Source organism: Embiotoca jacksoni, unplaced genomic scaffold (assembly GCF_022577435.1).
Source record: "Embiotoca jacksoni isolate LCO1_2020_lvr unplaced genomic scaffold, fEmbJac1.0.p SCAF_2, whole genome shotgun sequence".
NCBI lineage: Eukaryota > Metazoa > Chordata > Actinopteri > Embiotocidae > Embiotoca > Embiotoca jacksoni.
This window is the reverse complement of record NW_027185340.1, coordinates 14,638,614-14,661,297: the sequence shown is the minus strand read 5'-3', so window position 1 is coordinate 14,661,297 and position 22,684 is coordinate 14,638,614. Positions and strand designations below refer to the sequence as shown.

At 39.6% G+C, this 22,684-nt stretch overlaps 4 protein-coding genes across 20 annotated transcripts in view; all 4 read right to left on the bottom strand.

Moving 5' to 3' along the window:
• Positions 1 to 3,259: 3,259 nt before the first annotated feature.
• Positions 3,260 to 7,168, bottom strand: nepro (nucleolus and neural progenitor protein). Its single transcript, XM_069154733.1, has 9 exons — positions 7,059 to 7,168; positions 6,713 to 6,867; positions 6,451 to 6,539; positions 5,665 to 5,793; positions 5,458 to 5,535; positions 5,046 to 5,341; positions 4,681 to 4,739; positions 4,355 to 4,569; positions 3,260 to 4,248 (listed from the first exon to the last, which is right to left on the bottom strand). The coding sequence occupies exons 1-9, from the start codon at positions 7,141 to 7,143 to the stop codon at positions 3,909 to 3,911; spliced, it is 1,446 nt and encodes a 481-aa protein (XP_069010834.1). The 5' UTR covers positions 7,144 to 7,168; the 3' UTR covers positions 3,260 to 3,908.
• Positions 7,169 to 7,670: 502 nt separating this feature from the next.
• Positions 7,671 to 9,522, bottom strand: tex30 (testis expressed 30). Of its 2 annotated transcripts, none has more exons than XM_069153628.1 (5): positions 9,464 to 9,522; positions 8,533 to 8,812; positions 8,353 to 8,404; positions 8,050 to 8,267; positions 7,671 to 7,911 (listed from the first exon to the last, which is right to left on the bottom strand). In XM_069153628.1, the coding sequence occupies exons 2-5, from the start codon at positions 8,653 to 8,655 to the stop codon at positions 7,750 to 7,752; spliced, it is 555 nt and encodes a 184-aa protein (XP_069009729.1). In that variant the 5' UTR covers positions 8,656 to 8,812; positions 9,464 to 9,522; the 3' UTR covers positions 7,671 to 7,749. The 2 variants fall into 2 exon arrangements, with proteins under 2 accessions (XP_069009729.1, XP_069009728.1); XM_069153627.1 differs by having other exon boundaries at positions 8,533 to 8,769; positions 9,464 to 9,517.
• A 1,336-nt stretch (positions 9,523 to 10,858) lies between these two features.
• poglut2 (protein O-glucosyltransferase 2) lies at positions 10,859 to 16,955 on the bottom strand. Its single transcript, XM_069154732.1, has 10 exons — positions 16,519 to 16,955; positions 14,716 to 14,921; positions 14,406 to 14,611; positions 13,451 to 13,528; positions 12,975 to 13,147; positions 12,215 to 12,452; positions 11,709 to 11,918; positions 11,498 to 11,587; positions 11,279 to 11,380; positions 10,859 to 11,025 (listed from the first exon to the last, which is right to left on the bottom strand). The coding sequence occupies exons 1-10, from the start codon at positions 16,719 to 16,721 to the stop codon at positions 11,008 to 11,010; spliced, it is 1,524 nt and encodes a 507-aa protein (XP_069010833.1). The 5' UTR covers positions 16,722 to 16,955; the 3' UTR covers positions 10,859 to 11,007.
• A 1,596-nt stretch (positions 16,956 to 18,551) lies between these two features.
• stxbp5l (syntaxin binding protein 5L) overlaps positions 18,552 to 22,684 on the bottom strand; it is a 129,597-nt gene continuing 125,464 nt past the window's right edge. For all 16 annotated transcript variants that reach the window (XM_069154715.1, XM_069154716.1, XM_069154722.1 and 13 more), the window contains one exon: positions 18,552 to 21,647. In XM_069154715.1, the coding sequence (XP_069010816.1) occupies positions 21,606 to 21,647 (42 nt within the window). In that variant the 3' untranslated portion in view covers positions 18,552 to 21,605. The remainder of the gene's footprint in view (positions 21,648 to 22,684) is intronic.

Below are 22,684 nucleotides of genomic sequence, written 5' to 3'. Positions count from 1 at the left end.
TTTTAGACTTTCTCTAATCTTTGATTTTTCATAAGATGTTGGACCTTTCAAACATTTATTGAAATGAACCTGTGTGATACATCCAGATGGAAAAAAAAAAGCACTCGGCTATTTGGTGGAGCCGTTAACAACTCAGCCATCTGTTGTGACCCTGCTGCTTTTTGTTGTTAGACATTGAGGCCAAAAAGGCTGGAAACCCACTGGTTTCATCTTTAACAATGTGTTGTATTCTAAAAGCTTGTTATATCATCTATTCTGTCAAATCTTCATCTTAAAAGTAGAAAGGCAGTTGTCACATAAATGTTGTGGAGTGGAAAGTACAACATTTAAGTAAAGTACAAGTACCGCAACATTGTACTGCAATACTTGTAGTTACTTTTGACCACTCACTAAACTAGATTGAAAAACACATTCAGTTCTGCAATACCGATTTTTGACTGACTTTCGGAGGCAAACTGTGAACAATGCTCATTACAAGTTCCAAGATCCCACTAAAAGTCCAAACCAAAAAAAATATTTAACTGTCTATCATAGGAGACCAGAAGAACAAATTAGAAAATGTGATGAAGCTGGCACATTTATTTTTTGCCAATTGTCCAGGCTGTACTGACAAATTTTCATTTGTATGGAAGCAAACAGAAATTAGTGGATGCCTGAAGTGGTACATGACGTGAATTTAAATTATGAAACTGTAGCAGCACTGTCAGCATAATGTGCGGTTGTAATGTTAAGAACAAGTGATGTGTTGTTTCTAAAACCCACTGCTCCCTAACAATACAATTATAAGTTAACTAGTGACCCTTGTTCTTTGGCTAAACATTAACACCAGTAAAGGAAGAGTCCCAGAGGTCCAACTTGACTGAGACTGCTTGCATCACTGCATCAAAAACACAAAATGTTACTGTCACAGTTTTTCGGCGACCTGTTTGAGATCTACAAAATACCAAGAGTGAAAGAAAACTGAAAAGAGACTGTCATGATAACTGAGACCTGGTCCTATTAAAATAGATATTGCAATTGACCTTTATGGAGCTCATAGTTGACAATGTTTAACACTAGAGGCAATGCACTTTTTTATAGTGCTGTAACAGTGCAGTCTCCAACTAAAGTAGAAAAAAAATGGATGGATGGAAATTGTGCAACTGGGACTTTTGTAGGTCATATTTATGGAGTTGAGTAATAACATGTCACTGTGCTCTCCCAAAAGATTTTAACATAGACCATTAGCAGTAAACATAAAAAGGAATATAAAGGTCTGCACTCCCCCCAACTTTTTCTTCCATGTTAATTGCTGCTGAGGAATGGTGCACTTACATCCTGTATATTTTGAGTCTCATCCCTGTGGTGTATATGCCCAGTTTTTTTTTTAGTTTTTTTTTTTATCTTTAATCCTCTAGAGTGCAGAGGTATGCTCTCACACAATTTCCCACTTCAAACATCCACAGACATAAAAAGATTTTTAAAAAAAAGCATTGTTCATGAAACATGCAGTTAAATCATTTATATGTCCCAATAGTGTGAACAAAGAAAACGTATACATCTGTACGTTGAAGAGAACACTTGTTTTACTTCATGAGGAAATCTGAACCTATTTCTATCATCCAAATACTAGTTGCCTTGCTTTTTTTTTTTTCGTCTTTGTTGTATCAATGATGTGATTGATTTAATGCACATCCGAGTGTAAATGTCGAGGATCCCATAGCTCCATGTCATAAAAAATGCTGAGCCTTGAAATATTGATGTGCTCTATTCCCCTTCTGCTATTAAGGTGGGAGGAAAATAAATTGAAGAACAGCGCATTGGGACTAGGGACTTTTATATTCTTTCTCTTCTTTTAGGTTATATTATGCCCAGAGGCTATTCAGAGAATCCCTGGAGAACCACAAACAAAAATATGTACAGTTGGAGCTCTGAACCACGTTGAACTACATCTTTACAATTATATGCTATTAAATACCTCTTGACTGTCAGAAGTAGACAGACAAGGTGGTTTCACTGCATTAAGCAGTTGCAGCTCACAGTGGCAGATAATTGTGCAGGCTCGTATGGTATACCACTGAAAAGAACATTAACTAGAGTGGAGCTAAAGCAGGAACAAGTCCACTGGTCGGGGAAATGGGAAGTATTTTCTATGCTTTGTACAAAGACTTTTTAGTCTGTGAGTTTGCTGTAATTAGACATTTTGAAATCAGTTTAAGGTAAAAAAGAAAAAGGGCAGGGTTAGTGTTGTAAACACATCTAAATCACTTCAACACCCTATAAACACACATATCCCCACTGTTGTTGGACCATTTATGTGTACAGTTGATACAGAATTATCCACCAGAACATTTCCAAACTGCTATCAGTCTATTTTATATTTACTCATTTACATACATCTTATAGTGTATTTCTTACATACAAATAACAAGGTCAAAGTCATCGGTTTTGCATAGCATGTAAAAGTTTTGACCTTGACTAACTGGTTTAGATGAAAGCCATCAGTAAATCTACAGACTCGTACATCCAAATAAGCCTGTTAGGTTGATGTGAGACCAGAACTCAGGCTCTGCAAGTGGGAAGAAGACCGCACTGATTATGCAGACGGGTGAACGATGTCTTCTTTGGCAGAGGATGATAAAATGGTGGGAAGCAGAAATACTGGTTGTAACTATTCCCTCAGCTTCTAATTTGGTGCACAGCCTCCTTTCCTGAGCAATCACAGTTGCTATGGACTCCCAGTCCATGAGTGTTCACATCAGCAAGTCTCTGTGGGCACGAATTCAATTCCAGAGGAGATGACTGACAAGTCTGCTGTGTCGTACTGTATCTGCCTGGGGCATTACAATTAACAAGGTTGAGGGATCCATTTCCTATTCCGATATCAGAGATCAGTCCTTGAGCGCATTAATCACCAACACCACCAGGTGGAGCAAGAAATACCACCAGCTGAAAGCTCGATTTGAAAAACATAATTTTACTGTCTCTGTCAGACACGGAATTTGAAAGATTGCGAGCTTTATGACCTGTACGACACTTAAACTGGCTCATTTGCTGCATCTCATGCTTTGTTAAACTGATTTTATTTCCTCACGTATAAGAAAAACTATTCTACATGGTGCTATCTTAAGGAAAATCATCCATTACCACAATTAACAGCTGTAACAATATTGTGTCACATTGTGTGTTCTGTCAGTAGCAGACAAGTGAAAGCCTGAAAGGGGCGAAAGCCATTTGGTGTGTAGTCTTATAAAGTCATGACTTCAGTGTGCAGGAACAATTCATCATCAAATTTTATCATTAAGCTTTGCATATTTCATTTCAAACATTCACATATTAAATCAAAAGCCTATCCTTTTTTTTTTTTTTTTGTACCAGTTTGATAAGTTTATGTCTGTAAATGCAGATGTAATGTATCATAGTGAACATGCACAATACGGTATACGAGCTTTTGTTCGCAGATCCATGCATTGCATTTAAATGTGGAAAATCTCGTTTGAGTTTTTTGTGAGATAAAAGTTTGAGATCGAATTGAACGTTGAAGTCAACCCATGGCAACATCCAAATCACAGAGACAGGAGCCATGTTATGCTAAAAGGTTTTATGACACAGGTGGTACAAAACACCACAATCTAGTATCAAAACAATTCAAGCGACATCACAGCTCTGTTCATTTTAATTTGCTTTTGACATTATTTTAAAGTAACTTAACACTGGTTGAACTCTATTTTCCTTACCTCCGGAGATTGTGGTCCCGAAGTCATCAATATTCTCATTGCAGTATTTTGCTTTTCATTGTGGTGTCAAGTATAACAGTATACTATGCATTAAGCTACGCAAGTTTAGCACTTTTTTAACATTCATAAAATGAAAGATTGTCAGTTCCCATAACACACAGTGGTTTGCGTCTTGAGTCTCATTCCAAAGTTTCACAATCCTGCGTTGGCAAAAATATCATCGATGTCATTGTGGCTGTCAGAGTCGGTGGTCTGATGTGTCGCCTCGGGTGTCGTTTGGCTTCGCTGGTCATCCTTGGACAGTCCAGACACCGATAACTCGGCTCCTCTCTGTGCTCCCGTTAGGTGTTTCTTTTTTGCACCTGTTCTGACTGTAAACGACGTAAACCGGCTCCTGAGAGACTGACAACGAGTTTTCAGGCGAGCCTGTCTTCTCTTTACAGCAGGGGTACGAAAGGTCTTTGGCACAGATCCTTGAGGAGATGAAGCCCAGCAAGCTTCGTGTCTGAAGGTCCGCAACTTCCTGTGGACACTGAGGATGGGGAAGAGGTCATGTAAGCGTGCCCATTTAGTATTGCAACTGTGTCAAAGAATGCTACATTAAGTAGTAACTTCATATTCTGCAATGTTGCTCTCACTTGTAACCTGCTGCCTCGAGGCTTTCCATCCTTTGACACTTTAAACGCAGGAAGGTCAAGAGGCGTTTCTCCGTTTCCATCCTCTGGGATTTGCACCATAGAATCATTTCTTCTAAATGGATAGCCATGCACGTGAAAGTAGCGGCTTCTCTCACTTGTTTCTTGAACTTCTGCCTCTTGTCAGTCTTGTGCACTTCTTCTGAAAAAGATTTGCCCTCGGGTACCAAAATGACACAATTATAAGTTAAGTGGTAGCATCAAATAATTAAATATATAATAAACAATGAAAAAAATGTATAAATAATGAATGTGGTTTGCTCACATACCTCTGTAAAATTCTTGAAAGTCTTCAAAAAAGGCTTAATGCCAGTGTCAGGACCAAAAACTGGAAAAAAAAAATAAAAAAAATATCAGGAATTGTAAGTAGTGTATGCAGAGATGTCACAGGGTTCACTGTGTGGTAAAAGAGACGGTGAAAATATTTCTAAATAAATAATTCACCAAGTAGGAAAAATCTTTCTTTAATCAAGTGACAATCATGTCAATTTAAACAATTATTTTATTCAACAATGGAAATAACAAAGATTGTGCAAAAAACATTTTGCCTGTTACGCTACTTTTTCTTGTCTTGTATTGTGCAGTTAAGGAGAGGTGATGATAGAAAACAGGAAAACATCAGGTGACTCCATACCTCTTTCAACAGCAACACCCAAGTCTTCTTTAATTTCCCTGGCCTGCTTCTGGTTCTTGACTTTCACTGAAGATTTTTTCCTCTTCTGCTGCTTTTGTTCTTTGGCCTGGAGATCATGTGTTGAATGTTTGGTCAGTAATAACGCATCAGAAGGACCGAGGAACTGAGCCATGTCTGCTGGCAGGGAGAAGTCCGTGAGAAAGGGCATGGGCTGAGCGTGGGATACATCTCGGAGGAGTTCCAGGAGCCGCCGGTACAGAAGGGACAGGCTGACCAGCATACCGCGGAAAATCACCCTGATGAAGCACAAAAGCAAGAGGAGTTAAACTGGTGGAAGCACTTTTTTTTTTATCCGAGGGACATTATATAAACTTGTATTTTGCAGAAGACACAATGATAAAAAATGTCTCACCATAGACGACTGAGCATGCTGGTTATCACCACATTCAGTATAACAAACTCTTCCCAGTTCATCTGCTGCTTAGAGAGTCTAAAACAAATATCTGTTAAGGGAAACAGTGAGATCCACACTTGCAAAAATATTAGGTTTAGTTGCTTCTGTCATGTTTAGGAATCCCGAGCTTGACGCTCTGAACAGTGTCACCTCTGCAAAGGATACAAAAACGCTGTCCTGCATCGGTCCAACGTGCAACTCATCAGCTGGGCGGCTCCCAGCACTTTGAGACAGATCCACTCCAGCATGGGTTGACTGGGAACATCACACTCTCCAGCACTGATGCTCAGTCCTCTAAAAACACACAGACACAATTCATTGCAGTTCATACCCATCGATGTTAACCCTTGTACACTCGTTGTTTTTTTCCGACTCACATTCGGACTGAATCTTACTTCGGTGCTTGTTTTACTCTACTTCATTATGCCTATCGTGTCTTTCTCTCGGCAGCAAAGCCGAGGTTTGATGTTTAAGGTCTGCTCAGCATGTTAAAGTCAAATACCAAAAAAAGCACATCACTCTGTATGGCAGGCTGTTTTAACATTCATATATTGATGCAGGTATTCGCAATTGAATTCTTCCAAATCAAAGAGAACATGTCAGACGTCCAGAATGCCATTCTTCCTTGGACAAATGACATCACCTTTGTCATTCATGTATATTGGGTCACATTGCACAAGTCCCACTGTGGATATCTGCAAGTCAATTGTAAATATTTGTAATGACAAACTCTATAATCGTGAATAACAAAAGTGATGCCATTTGTTTATGGGAGAATAACATTGTGGAAATATGAAATGACTATCGTGAATAGGCAGAATGTCACTGGATATCCGACATATTCTTTTGACTGGAAAGAAAGTATTTGTATCGGCAATACATATTAAGTCTAGCCATTAAGTCCAATCAAAATAACCATACGCGCAGACACACTATCCAGCTACGACCTACCTTTGAATCCTATTGGGACACAGATCGGACAGGTCCTGCATAGCAGCATCCAGCTTCATGTTCTTCAGTCTGTTTATACATTGTTCAACCTATAAGACAGTAGACAGAATATGTGACACACATCTGAGGGGACTTGTAATTTCTCAGATTTAAGTTTGCTTCTTTACTGTTACCAACATGTTTTCCTGGTGCGCAGTGTATGACTGGCACATTTCCCATTCACTGTGTCACATCCTGGCCAGATGTTCCCCACAGTCCTCACCTGCTTTAAGCCCTTGAACGTCTTGTTGCCTCTGAAGCTGTTGTTTAAGATGTACAGCAGCTCGTACAGAATTCGTATCTCCGTTTGAAGAATCTCGCTGCGGATTAGCTTCAGCACCTTCTCGTTTTCCAACAACAGGGCTTTAACAGTTGCAGCTGCGAAACAGCAACAACACTCGATCACCACCAGCTTCATTAGTTCACGTCCACATGAGCACAAATCCCTGCGCTCCCACGTGGGTCACAAGCGACACATTTACCGTCATATTGCGCGAAAATTCTGCACAAAATAACGCACAGAAAGCAAAGATATTTAGCCAGGTAAGCATTGGAGCAAAGGGTCTTACCTGTTATTGAGGTAAAATGTACACGGACACAGGAAACGGCACTAGGACAGGGAATGTTTACCCTGTTCCACGGTTCTCCTGCCATGCTTCACCCTGCCTGGAAAAAAAAAAAAAAAAAAAACATATGCGGAAGCCAGCCAGCCAATTGTATTCGAGTAAATACAAACGTCATCGTCTGTGTTAAAGGTACAGTAAACCTGTCCTAACGTAACACTAACGAACCGCTTGAATTGACTTGAATTCACATCGAGTTCAGTTATCATGGTAATTGACACACGTTCAGGTGTATGGCCTCTTTTATACTAGAACTAGTAGCCTAAATTTAGAGTAGCCTAGAATCAGTGTCTCAGTTTGGCGATCAAATTTGCAGAAAATAAATTTAAAAGTGTAATGAAACACTTTTTTTTTTTCTTTTTTTTTTGCTGAATACTGTGTGACAGGTTAGAGAACAAAAGTGTGTTTTTTTTATAGAATAATTTCAAATAAATATACTTTGCCTTGATGACAGACAGTAATAAGCCTATTAATTTGAAAGGGCATAATTTTCACAATTGTTTTACAAATTGGCTCCTGATATTGCATTCATGCAACATTTAGTCACATACACATTCATTGTGGAAGAAAATATTCTTTATTCAAAAAGAAGAACAAAATAAAACAAACAAATAAGAACGTGATTACATGAATTAATCTATGCTCCGTGTTCACGGATCCACGTGGTGACTTTCAGGTTCACTTCCTCCAACACTGAATCCTCAGACCTTCCTTTCACCGCCAGCCCGTGGCTGCCTCCTTGTAGCCAGAAAACCTCAACCTGAGCTTTCATTTCTTGAACCATCCCATTAAAAAGGACCTGGGCAAGAAACAGAGCACCAAATTACTTACGTGGCACATGTCATGTAATTCAAACTTAATGATGGGACAATGAAACAATCGAAGCACAACATATGCTGTATACTAAATTGCAATCAACCCAGCATGCATTTCTTACCCTGTCACACATGTCGTCCTTAGTGCCCGACACGAACAGCACTCGCATGAGCTCAGGCAGCATCCTCAGATCTTCACTGCGCTGGTAATGGGCGTGTTTCTGTCCCGGCGGGTGCAGGGGGAAAGACAGGCAGATGACACCCTGCGCTGCATCCTCCTCTGATTCCTCCCCCAGCCGCCTCGCGAGAGCTGCAGCAGCTCTACATCCCATCGATCTGCCTGTGGATGAATATCTTAACTTCAAAACTTGGAAAAGTGATGAACTTATCAGTCTTCTTTTAAACATTCTGCTATTGCTGCTTACCTCCAAAAAACACCTGTTTTATTGTAAACCTCTTTAGTGATTTCAAGTAATCCTACAGGGGAAAAAAAAAAAAAAAGTTATTAATGCTCAATCAAAAATATTACAGAACCACAGAAATCATTTTTTTTGTACGTCGACTATGATGCCTTGTCTTTCTTTTGAATAAATGAGCATACTCACCCACACTGCATGGAAGGCCTCCACTCTATAACCCAAGTTTAAACCTTTGCATGTAAAACGGCAGCAGAGGAAGCCAGCTGACGCCAGAGCACTTGACAGAGAAACCAGATGTTTGAAGTTCATGTCTCCACCGGCACCGTGTGTGAGTATGACAGCTGTGTGAACATCTTTTGTAGAGGTGGGTACACACAAGGCAGCATCCAGATGCTTTGTCCCAAACGACACCTTCACTCCTTCCTGAGAGTCGGGGAGCAGCGACGGCGGAAGAAATATTCAGATCCTCAAGTAAAAGTACAAATACAGTAAAAGTAAAAAATACTCCATTACAAGTATAAGTCCTGCCTTTGGTATCGTAAAAGCTGGTGATCATATCCATTGTGTCAAATTTTCATCTTAAAAACTACAGCTGTTGGATTAAAGCAGTAACAAAAAAACAAAAACTGCAATATTTCCTTCTGAAATGTAGCGCAGTATAAAGTACCAGTCAAGTACAAATACCTCAAACTTGTAGCTACTGTACTTGAGTAAATGTACGTTTAACCATCACGTCGTGCAGGGTACAGACGTGTGTGAAAACTGTTTAAAAGTAGTCAGTAAAAGCTGAATGAGCTCCTTCTTTTTATATCACACTGCAGCTTTTGTTCCTATTGAAAACGGCACTGCGCCATTAACCAGAGATTCACTGAGATGAGAGCCAAGTACATGAAACTGGAACCGAGTTGTCTCGTTGCGCATCTCCTCCAGCCCTGTTTGTGTCACTGGTGGACTTCCGACAGATGTATGCGGGTCGGTGCTTTTGCATCCTTAACGTCACCCCCACCCAAACTTAACAAGGCACCCCCCGGGTGGAGCTACAGTTCACTCCAAATTTAACTCTGGCTCGCATCTTGTTGAAGGTAATCGTGTACTGTCGTTCATTTTCGATATTTACCTCGTCAAATCTGTCCATTACAGGCCAAACGTTGCCGCTGGTGAATCCGGACAGCGGAGCCTGACCACAGAGGAGTGACACCTAGCGTTTAGGAGGCGTCACTACAGCTTTACTCTCCTTTCGTTTTTTTTTTTTTTTTTTTTTACGACTGTTGGCATCCTTTAAGTTGTACTACTGCCTCCCTCCGGTTTTAATCATCCACTGCTGTACAATTTTGCGACAGTCTTGTAAGGTTGCGTTCAAAAACCTAAATATGAATTTCCACCATGTCCTACTAGTCAAGCAGATGTTTAACCACGGCCTCCACTTGACCTGACGTCTTTAAACATGCAACCATTTACCTTCTGTCCTCCTCATATTTCCTGCATTAAAGCAGGAAGTAGACTACTCCACTGTCTGTTTCTTGACAGTAATACTAATGGCCACCTGGTTTCTCCTATAAGAAAAAATAAATTAAAAAAGACCATTATTCCCGTTGCTGTTACTATTCCTTAATGTAAATACTTGCTCTTTCCTGTTGGTTCCACTATTTCTTACCGTTCCCACTTTATTTTGTATGTCATGTGTCTTAATTTTGTCACACCGCTACAATACTGTTGTGATTATTTGATTATTTCCCTTCAAACGGTGCCTTCCACCTCAGATTTAATACGTTTAATGTTATGCAAACTCTCTCCTGACTGCCATCTAGGCTAACCTTTTGAGTTGGCAATCAATATTTCATAAATCAAATCCTGCTGACTTCTGGATGTGCCTGTCTAAATACTTGCTGACACCAAATCACATCCTATTAGTGTTTTTGCCGCTGCTGACATGTTAAATTAATGCTGATGCCAGCAATATGGCCACCAATTCACAACAGTACACATTTAAACAATCAGATGTTTTCTTGGTAACTTGGCACAACTGTGTTTGCAGATCCATTTGTAAAAATGTGAACATAGACTTTATACTTTAGGTCTCTATAACTACATTATTCATTGATTTAAACAGCACCGTTATTACTATGTTTAGGTTTGAATTTAAGCAATTTCAAATCTACAAACAGGATTTCTTATAGCCAGACAAATCTAACTGGCCACAGAACAGTCTCACTAAACTATTAATCATAGATTCTCATTTGATTTCCTGTCCTAACAAAAATTATTACATGGCACTATTTTGAGTACTCTCATTTTTCCAGCATGTCTGCAGCACTCTTTTTGTTTGACGACTATCTCAATGCCCCCTTTGATCAACTAATTGGTCATCAGTTGTAAACGACTACATCAATACTTCACGCCAAGTTTGAACCTGTTAAACATCACTTTAAAATGTTTTTGTATATGTAAATGATCCCAACTGGAAGAAAAAACAAATCACTTTACAAGAAAAAAACCCCCTGAAAAACAGACACAAAGTCAAAAAAACCAATTTATTAAAGTATGAGAAGACAATATTCATATCAGAGTCATACATTTGATCCACATTTTAAAAAAAGTATTTGGCAGTATACTGTATCACATATGAAGAATTGCTCTTTAACCATGTGACAGAAAAGTCGATCAAAGTTCATCTTTTGCCTGAAAAAACAAACAAAAATACTCATATTAGAAATCAGAAACGGGCACAGTTTTTAAACTAAATTATTAGCTAGGTTTATATTATTTCACATTTTATTGAAACTTGTTTCCAAAAAGTGAATCTTCCAGCGTTGTAAGTAGGTGCAGTGTCACTTTACGTACACCAGAGGGCACCACGCACTGTATAATGGTACAAAATATACAAAACAACTGCAGGTGGTGTTTGATGCAAAGGGACATTTAGGTTTCTTACCCTTCTGTGGCAGGAACATGGAAACAGTTCATCAGTGGGCTGCTCTACAAGCTCCATGCCCTCACGGACCTTTGGCTCTGTCACCTGGAGTCTGGCATACTCCTGCAAGACGAAAAACAGTACAATGGGAAAGTACACTACCGTTGATGCTGTTTTTTGTAGTACCTTAACTTTATCAATATATCAGTGTAAATAAATCTGCAACTGCAGAAATGTTACCTTGAAAAGTTTGTAGTAGTAACAAAATATGCTGTCTCCCATGAGATTATTGCGGGCAAACTGCCGGCCTGCACGTGCAATTTTCTTTGCCTGAAAAACAGCAAGAATCATTGTAACAAGACAAAATTGACTCCGTTCCAAAGAAGGTTAAAACCTATTTCTAGTAATATAGAAATTCAGGGATTAGAGTTCCACTACGAATCCTCATCACCTCTTCATCGTTGTCTCGAGCCCACTGGATCTTTTCCATCAGGTCTCCCAGGTCCGCTCTCACAGGGATGTAGTGCTCCCACGGCCGAAGCTCGTTGTAGAAATGCTCGTAGTAGCCAGAGTCCTGCTTTAAGACCACACTGTCTCCTGCCAACAGGTAAGGCAGTCGATACGCTGCCACCGTGCCGTCAATGTTTATTTGGTACTTGTGCTGACGGTGGACAAAGAATAAACATTAAAAAAAGATGATTTATTAACTGACTTTTCGACTGTGTTTTAGTTGCTTTAATTTCATCAGAAGAAACTAGTTTACTCGAGCTCATTGCTGTTTTTTTATGCTCCATTGATTGAGTTCATTACGCTTGTTTGAGTTTGCTGTAAATACTTGCCTAGTGAAGGCAATTCTCGCTGGGTATTGCAGTGGTAGCAGTTTTATTTAGCATTTTTACGTAATATAATTAGAAAAGGTATGATCTTAGAAAATACGCCACCCTGCGGCACTCTCACCTTAAAAAAGTCAAAGAATGAGACGTGTTTGACCAGCGGCCCGTAGAGGCTCTCGTCATGTTTGAAGAAGAAGAAGTTGGTAAAAGCAGCATCTATGACGTCGGGGTGAGCCCTCGACAACTTGACCAGCTCCAGACGCTCCTGCCGACTGTCCCGCCCCCTCCAGAAGGCCGTGGCGTTCTTCTCTGGCCAAGGCGGCCCTGTGTTGGCCTGAACTGACATCATGTCCAGGCTGACTCTGCTCATTGGATGGACACAGTGCTCAACGTCAACTGAAATGATGGCAATGACACCGTTCCACGGTTATGAGGAGCTATTTTTCTGACTCATTATAGATGAGGGGGAAAAAAAATGATTGCTTTATTGCTGTCAGACACAAATTAGTCATGTCACACTTTGCGCAGCTGCATTATATAATTATTTAAAGGCAGAGAGGTGAGATGAGGAAATAATGAGCATCGTGACACGGGTTTATTTTGGGTCCATTATTCAGTCTGCATTGCGGCAGGCTGTACGCACATGCTTTGTCCTCTCTGTCATCGGCGAAGGAAAGCAGGACATTTTGGGATATCTTCATGACGAGTTTTGTGGTCGGTCTAACGTGGCGAATGAAGCTATCACCCTGCCCACTTTTACTGTGATTACATTGCTAACCCCTGTGCAAACTCAGTAATACTGAGTATGCGTAAGTGTTCATGAATCTGTTATCTTAATTGAAAACTGCTGACCGTTTTTTTTTGTTATTGGTGCAAATCCTTACCTTCCCATGGTCTCAAGGACGGACTCCGTCAGGTCGTACGTGGGCATAACAATATCTCTGGTGCTGTTGGAGCCGCACCAAGAAAAGATAGGATGAATCTTCTCTGTGGGTTTCCTCTTCTCCAAAGGCCAGTCCCCCAGATTAACAAAAAACTCCATATCGAGGAGCCGCACCTGGACACACAACACAACCCCGCAGAGAAGGTCCTCTTTAACAATACAAAGAGGAGTTCTATCCATTAAAAAAATGATTGGGAAAATAACACTGCATAATAACAGAAGAGACCTTGCTGCATAACCCTGTTTGCAAATTAACGTTGTGCACAAAACTGAACACATTGAATCTTTATAAAGTACCATCAACTCTCAATAAACAAATAGATGTAATTTAGAAGTGACAAGTTCAGCATAAAATGCTGCCATGTGCGGAAAAGAAGACTGTTTTAGTGTTACCCAGGTAGTAGAAGAACAGCTTACCTTCCGGGTGAGTGACAGGAGGATGGCATCCATAAAGATTCTAAAGCCCACATGCTCTCCAAACGTTTTCACATACACCTGAAGAGAACAAAAAGCATTAAAAAAAAAAAACCCACACACACACACACAACAGAAAGTATTATTTTATAATAACATTTGGTCTTAGATTTTCCAAAGAAGAAACTAAATGTTCCCTTATGTCATTGGATTGTAGGCTTGATGTTGTCAATACATTAAAGGCCAAATGTTAGACTTTATCACTTTTATTACTTTTGACATTCAATTGTGAACTGGTCATCTGAAAAAAAAAAAAAAAAGGGGGCTCAATGTTAAAATGACTACTTGTATAAAAAGACTAAATGAATGTGCGTATAAATAACTTGAAATAAATTCTGCCAGCTAACGCCCAATGCTAACAGCCAGTCTCTACTTTTGTCTCGTTGTTTTGAAATTCAAATTCTTAAAGTAGCTATAAAGCAGTCTACACACATTTGGAGGTCACTGCATGAATTCCAATCGGACTACAGATCATCAACAACTGATTAATCACCGAATGTCCCCAAGTAATGCGAAGCTCTGTGTGAACGGGGCTTTAGACACATCACTGTTACAGCCACCGGGATTGACGTCAGCGTCGGAATTTTGAGAAGATTGTACCCTTGAACACTCGGCTGACACGCTCCTCTTACAGCTCCAGGCCCTGCTGACTGACTTTACATTATTACATGGCCTCCAACCTGAACTCTAACCCCGACTGATTAGCATTTTGTAGCTGTATTTACAGCGAGAATTTCTTCATCACCTGGTCTGACAGTTGTGCGAGTTGTTATTTCATTGGCTGCAGTATAAAGAATGGATATTTAATACATTTAGTATAGTAAAGCTGATATTCATTGCTGATGCTGTTTGTTTCTTGCGTTTTTGGGTGTTTCTAATGGCCCCGGGTGTGGCGTACCTTGTTGTCTTTGATCGTGTAGTGGCAGAGGCTTTGCCGCTGTCCGAAGCGCTGCGGGATCTCCTGATCGTTGCGATCCGGGTCGACACTCGTATAAAGGGACAGGTCCCTGTCTATCTGGGGGAAGGACTGAGGACAGTGCATGTGGGTCTCCCATACAGAGCCACTGGGCTGGGGACAGTGACAGCCCTCATGATAAACTGGGCCTGCGGAGGAAAAACATTGGTAACATACAGTATACGGATAAGAACGTGTTTAATATCTTCTCATCCCAAAACACATTTTGAGGACAGCTCAAGCTGTGTTCTACCTTTGAGGATAAACGGGGACTTGGCAACGTGCTTGTTGTTGAGCAAAATATGGACGTGGAGGTCGGTGTAGGTGGCGTACATTCTATAGCGAACCAGGAACGACCCATCCTGACGATCGAGGACCTGGATCCAGATTCTGGTGAACGGCTCCACTGGAGAGTCGATCTTCACTTCGAAGGTCTTCTCACCGGGTGAAGTTGTTAAGCTGTGCGGAGGAGAAAAGGGAAAATGTACCGCCGCTGGGAGAGAAGTCAAACCGAGTCACATGCGCAACACCAAATATAATATACAAGTCAAATTCTCCATCTACAGAACATATGTTGATGGCTCCTGGAACTGTTTTTTTTTTTTATTCAGCTGACAGTATATATATATTCTTTATTTTGTTGTGTTCTTTGTTTTAACTGACATAACCATTAATACAAATGTGTTTAGAATAAACAATGTATTATCATTTTATAAACTTCACAAGTGAAATCAACCTTTTGTTAGTTCGGTAAGTACATTATCTGAAGTCGTCCGTATGGTTTGTCACACCACTAACCCACAGTTTGTGTTGTATTGGCTATGAACTCGTACTCTGTACCTTTAAAAATAAAGTTTTAAAGGTGTTTGCAGACTTTGCTAGTTAAGGACGATGCACTGTTTTGCAATAGAAACTCCTGCTTGCGTTGTCTGTATGTTAACGATTATAGAGGCCTAATGAACTATCCATATTGTTGCTCTAATAACTTATGATGACATTGTCATTAAATATAACAACATGAGGTTTAAAAACAGTGCGTTGCTGATAAGATTTCGCTGCTCCATTGTGTTATCACGCTGATATTGTGTCTCCTCAGTACCAGACAGACAACAATACTTTTTTGTTGTTGTCGTAAGAGGCATGAATGGAACCGAACCGAAGCATGTGTGAAAGTGATACATGCTGAGTAGGATAGTTTCAATGGGCCCTTGCAGCTGTTTCTTGAAAGAGGTCATTATAGGTTGTCTAACATTTTTGTGCCTGGGGTGTGCAAACTTTCATGTCTGCTTTCTCACTATTTACTAGTATACAATTTCAAATGTCCTGCGACACCCAGATGCGATAGATTTACAACGCTGCCCTTTATTGGTGGTCATGCAGATAAACGGTGATATTGTCTTCCCTCAAAAAAGTGGAGGTTATTTTTTTTTTAAATAAATAGGAAAATAGATCATGTTAACTTTAATAGTATTTATTCATTATTCTGTAGCCATCTACATTTCTAATTTAAAAGATTAATTAAATACAGAGTAAGGTGTACTTAAATGTTTGTGGGACATTGTAACATAATTCCCTCTGGGAGAAGAAAGTGGATATTAAATGTACTGGCTGTACATTTGTACTGTAAAATGCCTCAACTACATTTGGACAAGCTGTGGGTCTCTTACAACGAATATATGAATTTCTTAATTGGAAAACAAGACATCAGAATTTTACCCATATGCTACTTTTTTTTTTGTTTGAGCATAAAAAAAAAAAAAAAAAAAAGCTGAAGATGAACCGGAAACATTTTCTGGCACACAAACAACAAAACTAAAACAAGTTATTCAACCTTTTTTTTTTTTTTGTATTATTATTATTTCTTATTTCTAGCCGTGACAACTTGTGATTTGTGCAGGGCGAGCCTGGCCGCAGGTCACAGAGTTCAGTGCAACACCCGGAAAGATCATCATTTTTCAATAGAATACAACAAGGTTGTAAAAAAAAACAACAACAAAAAAAACGCGTATTAGTCACCGACACAGGCGCCACAGCAGGCCCGGCTCGAGTTACTTACTTCTTCCCTGAGGTGTCCACCGCCTGGATGTAGAAAAATCGAGCCGGAAGGACGATGTTCGCCTCTAGTCCGGGTCCCCACACCAAAGTTTTTGCGGCACTGGGTACCGAGCCAGCCCGGGCCCCCGGGAGCTCATGCGCGAACACACCCAGACAGAAGGGCAGCAGCAGCAGCAGCAACCACGGAACGAGCCGGAGAGACATACCGCCGACCGTCCCGCGTTCAACCCTCCGTTAATCACTCCTCTCCTCGAAGACGTCTGCTGTCCATCGCGGGTTAACGTCCAAATGAACGCGCGTCTTCAAGGAACTGTTTTAACTGAGGTTTGGACCGGTTCCATTTGCAGTTACACAAAGACAAGCGGTGGCACTGCCACTACTTTGGCTGACATGAGCTCATTGTTTTTGGTTATTCTGTTATTTATTCAGAGGAACCGAGTCGTGCCCCCCCCCTTCCCTTCCCCGCCTCCCTTCTTTCAGTTTGCTCCAAAAAAAAAAAAAAAAAAAAAAATCTTGTGAAGTCCAGTAAACAAGCTGGTGAATGAACGAGGGGGGGCGGGATTAGGACGCAGCCCGTCCGAGGTTTCTTGGACCGCCCCTCCGTCTGAACTGGACCCGATTGGCCGAAAAGACCGAGCGACTCCCAGCTCAAAATGTGATTGGACGCAAACCCCGGAAGTTTGCGGGCTCTGCTGGATGCCAGTGGAAAACTGAGTGAATGTGATGGGATTATAAATGGTTTCGGCGATACGTTGTTTTAAGCGTATTTTCTATTCAAAATCATTGCACACAGTCAAAACTCTGCGTGTTCTCACTGACCAATGTCTTACGGGGGCAATGAAGGATCCATATCCGTTTCTAAAGTGAAAGTGGGGAAACCAAACTGTAAAAGTGCTTCCTTATAAGTAGAGGTCTTGCACTAAAATTATAGTTAATTAAAAAGTACGTTTAATGCAAAAAAAGAAAAAGAAAAAAGGAAGCTACTCAATAAAGAAAAGGGCCCCTTTGAAAGTTATAATGCTATTAAATTTTCATTTTGGGAGAGTTATAGGATTGTGAAAGATGAATGGAATATAGAAAAAGAGATTCACTATTAGGGTAATAATATGTCAAAGAACTGCATTTTCTTGCGTGATAATTTTCAGGCTAAGCTTTTCCGAGTGATCGAAGGTAAATTACACTGAGGATAAAATTGCGGTTACTGTAATAAAAGGCACTCAAAGAGTGCAGACCTCGACCAAGGCCAATAGTCCACTTAATGATATGCAATTCTGCACCATCTAAAAATATCTGGAAATATTTACCATCGAGGTGATGTTACATTTGTAATGCTTGCACTTCTACTCCTATGAAAAAACTGCCCGCGAGTGCTCCACAGCTTTGTACGGGTAATCTGGAATACTGGGACAAATCCCGGTGGGTTTTTACAGGCCCTCTCTGTGTTCCTGTCACTCAGTGTGCGCATGAGAGCATGCTGCAGCGGGTTTGCTCCCGATGCAGGGCCAAATTTCTTCCCCAGAACACCTATGGCGCGCCATATAATGACTGCATGCTGCACTAAGTTTAGCAAGTGTATATCCCAGAGGATAATTCAAACCTGTGAATGTGGATTGTGATACAGAGTAATCATGTCTCCAGAATAGCCTATGTTTTGTCACTATCTAACTTTGCTGCCATCTACAGGATTTTAAGATATAGAATACAAGAGATAACATATCTCAGAATGTTAATGAAAGTAAAAAAAATAATTTGTCTCATCCGGTAGTTTTTTTTTCATAAGCTTGCTGACAAAGAAACATACAAAGAAACGGCCCCAAAAACATAACCTTCTTTGTGGGGGGTAACAATAATAATAATAATAATAATAATAATAATTAAAAAAGCTTGGTCTCTATATGCAGCTGGCCAAAATGGTCACTTACGGGATGGCCTGGACACACATACCCAACTGGTCCTCTATCATTCAGCAAAATCACTTCCATAACAACAAAATGTTGATTCTTGGTTAGGAACCGGTGAAACAGTGCTCTCAACTGTGTACATCAATCAATGTTTATTTCAGTTTGCTTTTGCATCAACATATTGTCAGATCTTTTTTGTCAAGTAATTTCTATTACACTAGTATAATATCAAGAAGAACAAAAAGTGGTAGAATCCATTTAAATAAGACAAACTTTGCTGCCATCCTTGAGAAACCCAAAGAAATGCGTTTTCAGCATACTACAGTGTGAAGAACTACATAGTTCCAGTGATTTAGACAGAGCCAGAATACCAGATACAGTACCAGCAGTAACAGGTACAACATATACAGAGAAAATATCCCAAGAATATCTTTTATGTTTTTTTGTTTGTTTTACCTTTCACCCAAGATTGAACTGTACAGTTGATATCAAAACCAAAAACATAGAAACTAAAAACATCCTAACAAAACACCCTGTCAGCAGAAGTCGGAATTTTTTTTTTGAATCTTATTTGGTTTTGTTTTGTTTTTTTGTGTTTTCTCTGCCATTGAAAGAACAACACTGAACACAAATTTGACGGTACGGAGACAGGAGAGAAATGTATTATTATTATTATTATTATTATCATCACCATTTTGACATGTTTAAGACACACCCAATTGAATCAAATCATGTAATTCCTGAAATCCACGGAGCTCGGCTTTACGCTTTCAGGTGAGTTAAAATAAACGGGTTTGAAGGCCATTTAAGCCTGAGGAATGTCTCAGCAGCCTGACACAAAGCAGGCAGGAATGACAAGCAATGTAGATTCACTTGTGTCTTTTAGTCTTTTAGGCTTTGAGTGTGTGTTGTGTGCATATTTTGTGTGGGAGTGATGCCAACATGATCAAGGCGCATTACTTCATACGAGTTAATGCTCATGTCCATTAAGGTCTAATGTGTGAGAGATGGATATCAACAATCCTCCGATTGATTTTGCAGATCAATTTAAAATACAGACAAATACACAAGTACAAAATGTCCTCCTCACTTGATGCTGTTTGCCCGTGTCGTGTGGCTACCCACTGACATACAACACAATCACAATATGACACACAACCATGTATCATAAAACATTTGTTGTTTTTAAAATACAAGAGCCTTCAGTTAAGAGGCCATTACCATCAAATATAGGACCGCGACACAAGGATATCATAGTCATCAAGAACAATATTGAAAAAAAGAAAAAAAAGAAACATATTTGCTTTCAGTTGAAATTGTTGCAAATGTTTTACACATGTACATAGTTTCTTCACTGACTCAACATCTGAACATCACAAAAAAAAAAAAAAAAATACTGTTACTTCTCCTGAAACCATTCACTGATAAACAACTCACGAGAGAGTCGGCAGAGATTAAACAGATGTGATTCCAACTCCTCTTAGTATTCCCGACACAAAGACAGCGACAATCATCATGAGTATTGTCTGTTGTTATGAGGAGGGGACTGCTCGGGGTTTAACGCTGGAAATGCACAAACCACAAGACTGAGGTGGAGAGAGATGGGAGGGTGTCATTCATTTTAGATTGCTTTTGGCAGAGAAAGAGTCCCATTGAACATTTGTGGCACTCTTTCTCCCTTTTTCTCTCTTTCTTACTCACTCACTCACTCACTCACACACACACACACACACACACACACACACACACACACACACACACACACACACACACACACACACACACACACACACACACACACAACCTAATGCGCACATCTGACAAAGGCAGCTAAAGACTCAAATGGTGATCCAGTGACAATCAAATAAATAAATAAAAACACCCTCATATATATATTTTTTCATAAAGAAAACTGACTTATTAAACTTGGATAAATGCCCTCTATTGCCAACTCCAAGTATGAATGTCTCATCTGTTGTGATCAACAGGAAACCTGTGATGACTACCACACATTAGCTCTATGTTAGTTAGTTTGCAGTGAGTGGATTCCTCCATCTTGGTGTTTATGGCACGTGAATAGTATATAGTTTTATACTATAGATATAAACACACTGTTCAGAATATGCTTTTATCTCTCTCAGCCTTTGCTTACGTCTCGCGCTAATCTCTCCAGTATCTGTTTTCATACAACTGTAGCTGAGGGGTGCGCTATCCCTCATCATCATTTAATACTTTTGTAAGTAGCAGCAGCCAACAAGTGAAAAGAGATCAGTGTGATTAGACTGTGCAGAGTTAAGTGTTAATACTACTGATTTATACTTGCACTGTGCAGCCCAGAGTAATTGAAATGAGAACAACGTTTTAGCATTATTAAGCTAAATGTGTGTCGATAAAGTTAACTATGTGCATTTATATTGTGTCAAGTAATATTTGCTTAGACGAAGAAAACAAACTAAAATCAACCAAAAAAATTAAAATAAAAAAGGGAAAGTAACACAAGATTTATCTTAATAGCAATGCGGGTATACATTTCCCTTTTATATATAGTTTTTTGTCAATATCTCAAAAAATATAAAGTTTTTCATAGTTTCTGTTGTTGGCTTACATCATAAATAAAACTTCTTTTTTTTTAATACTTTTGAATCTCCTGTTAAAGTAGCATGCTGCTTTTTAATATGGCAGTTGTATATTTTTAATAGTCATCCATTGTTGTTTCATGCATTTCTTGTTGGTTTCGTAACTTTTGAGTATCTACACAGTAAGGTCCAGAAAACCCAACCACGCGAGCACACACAAAAACACACACGCACACACACACGCACACACACACACACACACACACACACACACACACACACACACACACACACACACACACACACACACACACACACACACGCACGACTTGCCAGATATTTTCCAGTTCCATCTTCAGACCTTCAAATGCCTCCATCCTATTTCTGTCCTTATCACTGAGTGTCTAGACAAGGAACAAGCCCGTCCTCGTCATTCAGCAATGTGACGGTGCCGTACATGTAGCCCAGTCCAGAAGCCGTAAAGACAAAGTAACTCTTGTGTCTCTCGTTTAATTGCTTTCATTTTAAAAGTGAAAGTCCCGCCGCGGCACGAAGCTCCCAGCAGTCCAAGGGCAGCCTCAGCCCTCAGCCCTCCGCCCTCCGCCCTGCTATTAGAACTGGTACCACTTCTTGTCCTTGCACTTCAGCATCACCTGTAAAAAGACAAAGTCACACACTGTCGATGGAGAGGGATAAAAGGTTATCATAGCTTCATCGCCTGCTGGAGCCAGTTTCTTTTCTAGATTTCTTGGAATGACACCAAGTTTTTTTTGTATGCATCCTTTTTAAACATCAGTTTTATATCGTTTGAGTAAATAAATTACATCGTGAGATTACAAACATTATTTTGCAAAATCAACGCTCATCTCTGTTTTTAGTGGTCTTTTAGTTCATTACAAATATCTGGGCGCTGTAATTGACAACAAGCAGACCTTTGGACTTTGAACTGATGCTGTGTTTAGAAAAGCTATCAGTGAATGTATTTTTATCAAAGGCTCTGTAGGTTTAATGTTTATAAGCTTTTATTAGTGATTCTTTCTTCTTTAATTAAATACGTCCTTCTCAGTTTCCTTTGTAAGCTGGTGTGGATCATATGACTCCAAAGTAGGAACAGATTGCATACAAAATTGCAGGCGCAACCTTGGATGACCTTTCTTATCTGTACAAGGTCAGAACACTGACCTTGGAGGCTCACTCAGCCTTGACTAATCTGAGCCTCCCCATGTTCAAAGAGTTCATGTTACTTCCATCTGGCACAACAAATAGACTGAAGAACTCAATTGCAACAGCTGCCATTGGCCTTTTAAATTACAATTCAACAGCTTTTTATGTTGTATTTATTCTCCTTTTTGTCATTGTTTTCCTGATGGTTTTGTTGTTACTACTGACTGTTCAACTAATTGGCCCTCAGGAATACTACAGATATTGATCACATGAGAACAATGGAGCTTGTTTTTGTTTTTTTACATCTTAACAGCGGTATTTCATTTATATAACTGCTATAATTAAGATTGTTTTTTTTAAACATCAATTATGTTATATTTTCAAAAACACAATTAACAATCAATATTTTTCTGCAGTTACAATTTATTTTTAGTTCATGAATATCATAACTTGAAAAAAATACATTTAGACTTTTTAAAAATTCTGAATATGTAAGGTGGGAATTGCTCATTGACATTTTTGGCAG

What these genes read in the sequence shown, in the direction of transcription:
- nepro (XM_069154733.1), bottom strand. Translation starts at nt 7,143, where the DNA reads ATGGCAGGAGAACCGTGGAACAGGGTAAACATTCCCTGTCCTAGTGCC. An exon ending in CGATGCAGGACAGCGTTTTT is followed by an intron (nt 5,536 to 5,664) that starts GTATCCTTTGCA and finishes TATTTGTTTTAG; the next exon opens with ACTCTCTAAGCAGCAGATGA. An exon ending in CTCGAGGCAGCAGGTTACAA is followed by an intron (nt 4,249 to 4,354) that starts GTGAGAGCAACA and finishes CCCCATCCTCAG; the next exon opens with TGTCCACAGGAAGTTGCGGA.
- tex30 (XM_069153627.1), bottom strand. An exon ending in AAAACAGGTGTTTTTTGGAG is followed by an intron (nt 8,268 to 8,352) that starts GTAAGCAGCAAT and finishes ATTCATCCACAG; the next exon opens with GCAGATCGATGGGATGTAGA. An exon ending in AGGACGACATGTGTGACAGG is followed by an intron (nt 7,912 to 8,049) that starts GTAAGAAATGCA and finishes TTTCTTGCCCAG; the next exon opens with GTCCTTTTTAATGGGATGGT.
- poglut2 (XM_069154732.1), bottom strand. Translation starts at nt 16,721, where the DNA reads ATGTCTCTCCGGCTCGTTCCGTGGTTGCTGCTGCTGCTGCTGCCCTTC. An exon ending in GTCCTTGAGACCATGGGAAG is followed by an intron (nt 12,453 to 12,974) that starts GTAAGGATTTGC and finishes TCCAATGAGCAG; the next exon opens with AGTCAGCCTGGACATGATGT. An exon ending in CATTCTTTGACTTTTTTAAG is followed by an intron (nt 11,919 to 12,214) that starts GTGAGAGTGCCG and finishes GTCCACCGTCAG; the next exon opens with CACAAGTACCAAATAAACAT.